The sequence below is a fragment of the Sinocyclocheilus anshuiensis genome, unplaced genomic scaffold (genome assembly GCF_001515605.1).
Source record: "Sinocyclocheilus anshuiensis isolate Anshui unplaced genomic scaffold, SAMN03320099.WGS_v1.1 scaffold350, whole genome shotgun sequence".
In the NCBI taxonomy this organism is placed as follows: Eukaryota; Metazoa; Chordata; class Actinopteri; order Cypriniformes; family Cyprinidae; genus Sinocyclocheilus; species Sinocyclocheilus anshuiensis.
This window is the reverse complement of record NW_015546064.1, coordinates 352,189-362,231: the sequence shown is the minus strand read 5'-3', so window position 1 is coordinate 362,231 and position 10,043 is coordinate 352,189. Positions and strand designations below refer to the sequence as shown.

Here is a 10,043-nt window from a genome sequence, read left to right as displayed (position 1 = left end):
AATATAGTATTTATCACCTCCAAATGTTGATTTAAAATGTTACAAGTTGTGGAGAAAGAAGATCACATGTCTATTCTCAGAATAAACAAAACAAAGACAACAGAAGCATATAAAGGCTATTCATGTGAGCACATTTAAACTAAAGGATTTAACGTATAGCCTACTTTGTTAATTTTATCCACTACTCCACACAGAAAAAAAAAGCTCGGGAGGTCTCAGGCACCGTCTGCCCCGCTTAGTATCATGTATACATGCCTGCTAAAGCCATGCGCAGGATTTTAGTATATACTGCTTACTTTACGACTTAAAATAGTCTAGAAAATCCGAAAAATATTTGTTGCAGAATGCTGAACACATATTGATTCAGTTTATATAGAGGTCTATGTTGTGGATGAATATTTTGTTGGGGCTCTGCCTCACCTGCCCATATAGATACAATAAACGCAATATTACCCGTGTTACTGAGTTTGATTTTTGAGTGAATTTCCAGGGCTGTGGAGAAACTAGCGTTTCTCCATAAACATATAAAATCAGGAACCGCGTCTTTTTCTGTGTAGTCAAGCGGTTGAATTTAGATTGCAAATATTGTATTTTGAAAATGTCAAATGAAAAATACTCCCAGTATCAAAATCGTGTCTTGACTCCCATAAATATAAAAATCAAACAAATCTTCAGCAGTAAGCAGGGACGTTTCAGGCCCCCATCAAAAAAGAGCCCATATTTTGATACTCATTTAATGCTGATTTGGATATAAATACGTCGTTCACAAGCTGCATGTGCAATAAAGAGACGCTTCATCACAGGAAAATGATAGAAGACATTTGCCAGCTTTGTTTCCGACACTGGATTGTAGGTAAATATCCAGCTACTCCAGCACTCTTTCTGTTTTCGGTCTTATGAAATATCCTGTTATTTCGGTGTGAAAAACCAATCCAGTGCATAAATGAACTGTCTGAATGAATTTTCCAAACCCGTTTGATTAGATCAGGAGAGTGATTAATTAATGAATCTGGCATCGCTAGTTTCAGATGGAAACACACACACTTGAGAAAATAAATATCCATTGACACTTAAGGACTTATGAGGAATATTTCAGTGAAGCTTGTGGCTAGCGATGCCCTGGCCTTGTCAGTATGAAACTGAGATAAATAAGTGAGCTTGGTGTCACGTTCTCGTAGAGCAAATATTTGAGAGCAGCATCTCTCGCCAGAGATGAACAGATGCAGGAGGTTAAATGTTTAGCTGTCCGAAAGCGCCATGTTCCTCTGCTGCTGGACGACAGATCGCCGTTAGCACAAAACACAGAAAATACATTAATTAGCATGTATGTTAAGCACAGACCTAAACATGCATATCATTAGCTTGAGGCTAAACCCACAGGCGTAATACTGAGAAAGTGTTTCACTATTTATCTGTATTCATGTGATTCTTTTTTAATGGTTTCATCTGTATGTAGGCGGCATGCAAATGTGTTTTCCCATTCTCTATGAATTGTTTGTTGCATTATTGAGACACTGTTTTCCTGTTTAACACTGTGAGACTGCTTTGACATGATCTGTATTGTATAAAGCACTATAGAAATAGAGGTGCCTTGACTCGACTCTGAAGTGACTGCTGTGAGGATAAGAGCGCTGAAGCCCTGTGGAGCTGCACATGATTGAACCTGACCTGAGATCAGCATTTCTCAGGTGTCACACGCAGGCCGTTTATCCTACAGATCCCACAGCTGACCTCAGATCAGTGTATGTTGAGGAAACTGCAGCGATCCCACCCAAACGCACTGGAGTTTGAGTGCAGATAACAGCGCGTGTCAGGCCCTGCTCGCACCCTCGTCCCCTGTGTAGTGCCCTAGAGCGTCTTATCAGCGCTGTGATGAATCTTATCAGCACAGTGTTGTGTGCAGTGTTACGCCTCTCCTCCATTTCTCTGATTTCTCTGATGCGTTGTGCTGGAGCTCAAGCGATCCCACCCAAACGCACTGGAGTTTGAGTGCAGATAACAGCGCGTGTCAGGCCCTGCTCGCACCCTCGTCCCCTGTGTAGTGCCCTAGAGCGTCTTATCAGCGCTGTGATGAGTCTTATCAGCACAGTGTTGTGTGCAGTGTTACGCCTCTCCTCCATTTCTCTGACAGGAAGTGATGCGTTGTGCTGGAGCTCAGGGTTTATAGCGGCGTTAGCACAGCGGGAACACAATGCATTATAGGCATCAGTTCATGATCGTGTGTCAGGATCTACTGAAGGCCTGTTGAAAGACCACAAACACTTTAATTTTTTTGTGAATGTTATTGTATTAATTATATTTAAAGAATTTATAATACTGTGGTACAACAAACAGGGTTTCTGTGGGATTTAAATCAGAGCAGAAGTCTTAAATTCATTAAGTCACGACATTACATTTAGCATGAAGTATCCTTAAATCAAGATACAAAAGATAATCAAAAAGTGATGGAAGTTGTATTTTCAAAATTTGTGTTCTCCTTAGACATTTACATTAGAGACATTATTGATGTATTGTGTTCCCTTTCATTTATTCCTTACATTTTCTTTAATTGGTCGTAAAAAAGTCTTAAAGTCTTACTTTACCTTCCTAACACTGCAGAACTGCAGAAAGGGAAGTCTCGGAGGGAGCGAGTCAACTCATCTGTACACTTAAGGCATCTCCATATCCCACAATGCAACACGATTGTGACGTCACAGCAGATCACGCTTCACTTACACCAACACAGCTCTAGTGCGTGATGGGTGTTAGTGTTGGAGATTAACCACATAATACCTGCAGCTACCTTAAGATGAGTTTTTACACAGTCAGAGTTAATTGTATTGTTGTTATTTTTCATCTGGAGGGAGGAAGTTAGCGAGGAAAGAGCATTCAAATCAGAAGTGGAGCGCAGCTCTGATCATCACTTCATCTCTTTCTTTCTCTCTGTGGATTTTATTGCTTCTCATCAGACAGGGTTATAGAAATTATCCAGGAAAGAGGAGCAGCTCATTTAACACACGTTAATATTTTGTGACAACATGCAACACTTCTGGAATGCGTGTGGAGCTCTAGTGCAGCGTGCCTGTCCTCTGTTTAAATCTCACTCAGTTGCACAAGGATCAGAGGAAGAGGACAGGCACAGCACACCTTTGCTTCCAGGCCCTGTGTGACTTCAGCTCCCAGAATGCAATCTGTCAGTGTGTGTGACGAGCAGCAGCTGATGATGACACACTAATGCTGCTGTCTGCGTCTCTCTCACTCACTGCAGCCAAACTGTTTTATCTCAGCTCTAGATGTGAAGCTGAATTGAATATATAAGTGTGTCCAGGTTTATCCACATTACACACAGTATATAGAGCAATATACACTTTATAGCAAATCTCAACCGCTTGATTGCTTCTATATTGTCGCAAAATGTAAACCATATTATCACCCAGCTAAATGTGACCATAAGAAATTAACATCATGATTTTGTGTAAAGCTGCTTTGAAACAATGTGTGAAAAGAGCAAATTGATTTACAAATCAATTTGACTTGAGTAGAGTCTCTACACTCGACTGTTTAACAATGACACATGCTATTAATGTAAAAACAGATTGAACACCAAACCTCTGACATATTGATCTGATCACTGCAGACTGAAGGTCATTGATTGACTGGTGATCAATAATGAGAAACTAACTCATATAGACAATGCAACTCATTTACTCATGTGCCACCATAATGTCTTTGAAAGGCTTCCACTAGAGTGCTTTTCTCTGTATGTGGTTTAATTGATTAATTAATTGGCACACATCATTAATTTGATTGGCAGCTGGTGTGCTGAAGCTCGTTAAGAGTCACGCTCATATCAGTCCCGTTCTCCCGCTCCCGTTAATACTTCCGGTCTCATCATTTTTCCATCAGTCTCTCATCGATCAGTCCGTCTGAGACCCGGCAGCTGAATTAGAGCCGGTTCAGACCAGTGTCCAGCTGCTCTAATAAGGTGCAGATTTGAGGCTGTTGGTGTGCGGGAGGCAAATTGCTTTCTGACACTTTAGTTAAGTTGGTTATACAGAGTCATTTAATGCAGACGGTTTGGGTTGAATTGCCCTTTGCTGACGGTCTGTGTGTGTTCGTTCTCTCTCACAGACTCGCATGGAATCCGCTTAATGGTGCACTTGGGGAAAACTGTGCATTTTGAAGTAAGAACAGTAGATTTCTCTGGTCCACTTTCAATCTTATTGTTGTTCAGAGCCATTTCTGGAAGACTGTCTCTGTTTAAATGGATAGCAGCAGTTCACTGTTTTCTCATGATGTATGAAATCATTTTACCTGAAATCCCAGAAATTAGACTTGAATGAATCAGAATCTGCTGAAGCTCATAAACCGTGTCAGATGCAGTGAGTAGTTTAGCAGTGTTGCTATGTTAGTCTGGATCGGATGAGTTTCTGTTTCAGCCCGAGGAGGAAGAGAGCTTTTGGCTGCTCACTGGAGGTGTGTGGCTCAGCTCTTTGTAAAGCTGCATGTATTGTGAACGACACTATATAGACACTGAAGCCAACAGGCTTGAAACTAGTGCTGGGCGGTATACCGGTTCATACCGAATACCGGTGTTGATTTTTGTTATGATATGAATTTTTAAAATACTGCAATACTGGTGTATGTCGCTTAAACAACGTTGGGAACGCGACACTGTTTGAAAGGGGTCTCTCTTCACTGTTGCACTGTGGTGAGGGAACAGCTGTATGTGTTACTAAGCGTGAAAGTTCAGAAACTGAAGCTGTAGAACTAATAGAATGTGATGACACAGAAGAACTCATCCACAATATCCACATTGACCGCCACAAATATCCACCGCCCCCTGCCATCAGCTCCCGCGTCTCACACACACGAGCGCGACTTTAGCACTAGATTTAGCAACTTTCAGACCCTTTTAAAAAAATACCGTCATGTACCGTGAAACCGGTATAAGTTTGAAATACCGTGATATAAATTTTTGGTCATACCGCCCAGCACTACTTGAAATGACGTGAAGTCAGACAGAGTTCAGCTCTAACACATGCAGCACATGCAACATTCAGATCTCTGGGGAGTTTAGCCGGTGTAAATGAATGTCAGTTTTAACTGTGAATGGCACGCCAGATGCCTGTTCTAGGAGGTTTTATTTTTAATGAGGTGATATTTAAACGAAGCTAATGAAGTGACATGGTGGTGTTACAGCTGCTTCTCGTGTGTTTGACAGAGGAACTACAGAGGACTACAGACAGACAGACAGCCGAGAATCACAGAAAACATGACGTTAATAAGCATCAATTTGCTAAATGATGCTTCTTGTTATATGATGCTGTATGACAGACACACAAATTCAGATATGTATTGACAAAAAATTATGCACATATGGCCAACACATCTGTTTAATTAAACTGGCGTAAAAATAAAATGGTGCAAAACTACAAACTAAAAGGAAAACTGAATAATTGAATAAAAAAAATTGCCTCTCGCAGCAGAAATGCAGCACAACGGGGTTAAGGGTCAGAGGTCAACACAACACTATGGCTTCTGTCTGGCAGATTACCGGTGGAAATGTGTTTCCTGTGGAGGAGGAAGTGCACATGCACCTGATGCCAGTCACAGAAAGACTCCATGTTACTGGAAGAACCAAAGCAGCTAACCAGAAAGTGAGCCGCTAGATCATGTTTAAGTTTCACATGCGCACACAAACATACCCAAGTGCAATCGCAAACATTAACACTCATCTTAGTGCTGCCGACACCGTATTCAACAAGCACGTCTGGCCGACACACTCTCTCTCTCACACACACACTCGCTCTCACACACACACACTCTCTCACACTCGCACATGTCTGGTTTGCTATCCTTGTGGGGACTCTCCATAAGCTACTGAACATACCATATTTTCTATTGCCCTACACCAACCCTACCCCTAAACCTACCCCTTACAGGAAAATTTGTGCATTTTTAGATTTTCAAAAAACTTCATTCTGTGTGATTTATTAGCTTATTTACCCGTGGGGACCTCAATTTAGGTCCTCACCGTGACACGAGTCCCCATGAGTCTGTGTGTAGTCAGGTTTAAGTCTCCACCAGAATAGAAAAACAGGTACACACTCTCTCTCTCTCTCTCTCTCACACACACTCGGTGGTGTGACCCACGGGGCACGTGGATATTGAATAAGTGCTTTGCAGTTTCTGAAATGACCATTATATATTCATACGCATGAAGAGGCTCATTATCATCATCTGACAATCACTGACGCTTTAATAAATGGCTCGGCATTAAACATGGCTCTGTGATCTGCAAGATTTATTCAGTGTGGTCGCTCAATATTAACATACCCGTTTGCAGCATTTATAATTAATTTTTACACTAAAAGAAAACTTTAGGATCTATTAGCTGAAATTCATATTGAACTCTGCTGTGTGCATGATCTCTGATATTTGAGGACACAATCTTTCAGAATAATATCACACCCACTTATATCTGATTGAAGAATATGATCAGCATATTGTGCCTGTCAATCAATTTGTGCACATCCGATTGGCTGAAATGACTTTGGGAAATGGGGTTTGGGGTAGAGGGGGTGTGGTTAAAGGGATGGGAGTGGTCTAATTCAGAGAAGATAAACATTTATATTTTACAGTTCATGTGGCAGATGCTGTTATTCACAGTGACTTACAGATGAGGAGGATCATAAGCAGTTAATGTTTGAGGAATTGTTCACCCAAAAGAAGGGCTGATCTGCTAAGCCGAGAGATCCGGTGGAGGAAGACGAGTGTTTAATAATGAGCGCTTCATGCGGGCATTTAAATTCTCTCTTCAGAAATAATGGGCAGATCTTATTGAAGGCCAAATGGTCAAGGGCAGCAATCAGCCTTTTCAGACAGCGACTCCATTTTGTTTCAGATGAGATTAGAGCAGCGCTGTAATATAAACATCAGTGTTCAACACAGATCTTCATTAAGATACATCAGCGTAATGAGAGACGATACAGTATGTGGAACCACGCCATGCTGGTTTCGTCTGGTCAGAGGAGAACTGGCCCCCGACTGAGCCTGGTTTCTCCCAAGGTTTATTCTCCATTCTGTCACCGATGGAGTTTTGGTTCTTTGCTGCTGTCGCCTCTGGCTTGCTTAGTTGGGGATGCTTAGTTTCTGGCAGTATTGACTTGATTGCACAGACACTATTTAAACTGAACTGAGCTGGATGATGACATCACTGAATTCAATGATGAACTGACTTTAACTGGAAAAATGACTCTGTTATTGTCCTCTTGCATTATTGACAAACAATTTTTCTGTTTAAGCACTATACAAATAAAGGTGACTTGACTTGACTAACCGAGAATGAATTTGTCACCATACAGGTCATGCTGAGCATTTGTGTGTTCTCTTGTGTTTTTTTTTTTTTTTCCTCAGAGCTTTGTGTTCTAAATCTGGTTCACACTAGCCCAACGAACGTCAGCATTTCAAACTTTCTGACGTTGACTGTATGATTTAGCTTGTAGCAGGTCATTTTCACACTGAACAGAAATGCCTGATCAGATCTGAAACACCACAGGCAGTTTCTGCTGTGCAGAGGTGTGGACGACCTCACAAACCTCAAATACAGGTCATGCTGAGCTTTGTGTTTTCTCTTGTTGTTTTTTTTTTTTTTTCCTCAGAGCTTTGTGTTCTAAATCTGGTTCACACTAGCCCAACGAACGTCAGCATTTCAAACTTTCTGACGTTGACTGTATGATTTAGCTTGTAGCAGGTCATTTTCACACTGAACAGAAATGCCTGATCAGATCTGAAACACCACAGGCAGTTTCTGCTGTGCAGAGGTGTGGACGACCTCACAAACCTCAAATCTCAGTGTCTGCGCAGATGTTTGTCAATGAATATCCCTCTCAAAACTCTGTCTGGTTGTATTTAGTAAGGTTGTGTATGTTGCTGTAGCTAATCAAATGTTCCCTTTTGTCTTGTAGGCCCAGAGAATGCCGGAATCTGGAAGCCAGTAGACTGTTCCTGCCATGATTCCTCATGTAGGACGAGACGATTTGGAAGAACATGGGCAAATGAATCGCAGATAAAGACTCAACCATGACCATCACCTGTGGTCCACAGGACGCAAGATAGCTGCATCACACCTCTTTGTCTCCTTTAGAAACATCAGCCTGAGGGAAACCTCAGTCCCAGGAATCACATTGCTTTGAAATCTCAATTGGAAGCCTTTCAAAGAAAACTTAAATTGGCAACCAAGCTGGGGATAAAAACAGCAATTCCCATCTATCCTTAATCACCCCCTGCCTGCACCGACCAATGGAGAGACTACAGATAGAGTCTGGATAAAGTGGAGTCAGGCCAAGAAAGAGCGAGAAAACGAGTGAACAACGGACCGTCTAGCAGAAGGTACCTGTGCTGATCCGGCAGCTCTGGGAATTCAGCCCCTCTTCTCTGCAATCGTTCCCATCTCTCAGGCAAAGTCAAAGAGAAACTCTGCACTCTGAGACTGCTCTCTCAGCCTCTGCCGAGAACAGGTTTTTGAGCTTGTATCATCAGGGTGGGTGAAATGAAGTCACGGTGTTGGTCCCCTCTCTGGCCCCTGTGGCCGATGCTGTTAGGCAGACTCTTTCTGTCAGCCGGGGCCCTGGAGTTCGGCGGGGCCCCGGGGCAGTGGGCACGTTACGCCCGCTGGGAGGCCGGCTCGATCGGGGAGCTCAGCTTTAGCCTGAAGACCAACATGAGCAAGGCGCTGGTTCTGTACCTGGACGACGGCGGGAACTGTGACTTTCTGGAGCTGCTCATCGGCGGCGGACACCTGCAGCTGCGCTTCGCCATCCACTGCGCCGAGCCAGCCGCCCTCCAGATGGAGACCCGTGTCAGCGACGACCGCTGGCACATGGTTCTGCTCACCCGAAACTACCGCGAGACCATGCTGATGGTGGACGGGGAAACCAAAGTGGCGGAGGTGCGTTCCAAGCGCAAGGAGATGGCGGTCGTCAGCGACCTGTTCGTGGGGGGCATCCCGCCTGACGTCCGTCTGTCCGCGCTCACGTCCAGCACGGTCAAATACGAGCCTCCGTTCATGGGCTTGATCTCTAATCTGAAGGTGGGAGAGATGCCTCCCACTCTACTCAACAGCAACGGCATTCATAACGATCTGGAGTATCTGTGCATCAAGCAGAACCCCTGCCTCAACGGGGGATACTGCAGCATCCAGTTCGGCGAGGTCTACTGTGACTGCTCTCACACACGCTTCCGAGGGAAATACTGCAAAGAAGGTAAGAGGCGACTGGTACTGGTTCTGCTTTTTGTGTTTACCAAGGTTTGGATGAATCCAGGGGAATTATTTTCAGATAAAGTGCCGTTTGTAGACTCACATTTAGCACTGTGTGCTTCATTCTTCTGTTTATGGTGTTTAATCTGACACATTCAGACTGTTGTAATGGTCATACTACAGAACCCTTTAACTCGTATAGACTGTAGTGCTGCTTAGATTGGACTTTCTCTGTCTCTCTGTTGCTGTTCTGAATGGACGCTTCTGGACATTTTGTGTTCGGCCCTTTAGACAGTTCAGGCTGAGGTTCTAAGAGAGATGAATCACTGCTTCTTATATTTTGTTCTTTTCTAAAGCAAGTTTCATTCAATTCTCTCCCAATCGCTCGCTGTCTTCAGTTCCAGAAAGCAATTCAGTTTCTCGAGCGAGATCCATTTTATACTTGTCTACACTCATCTGTTACTCTCTCCTCCAGACCCACTGCTTTTACTCTCTGCTCCTGTCTTCTGTTTCTCCATCTCTCCTCCTCCTCATCTCATCAGTTTTTCACCTATTATCTCAGCCAGTTCTTTATTTTTATTTTTTTTCTGTCTTTCTGTTGGTTACATTTCTGAATTATGGCTCCTTCACTATTTTAACTGTTTTCCACATTTAAGACCAATAGGGTCATTCTGTGTCAACTCAACCAGTGGTTCCCGACTAAAATTTTTTGATTTTGTCAATATTTTCTCTGAAGAAAGATAAACATGTATAGTAATGAAAGGCAAAATATTAAATGTCATTGATGTATATTTAATGACTA

The 10,043-nt window shown here is 42.9% G+C and overlaps 1 protein-coding gene across 1 annotated transcript in view; it reads left to right on the top strand.

Moving 5' to 3' along the window:
• Positions 1 to 3,856: 3,856 nt before the first annotated feature.
• LOC107699612 (neurexin-2-like) overlaps positions 3,857 to 10,043 on the top strand; it is a gene marked incomplete at its 3' end in the record, with an annotated part of 357,587 nt that continues 351,400 nt past the window's right edge. Inside the window, exons 1-3 of the mRNA XM_016500932.1 lie at positions 3,857 to 3,964; positions 4,111 to 4,163; positions 7,950 to 9,245. Of these exons, the coding sequence (XP_016356418.1) occupies positions 8,534 to 9,245 (712 nt within the window). The remainder of the gene's footprint in view (positions 3,965 to 4,110; positions 4,164 to 7,949; positions 9,246 to 10,043) is intronic.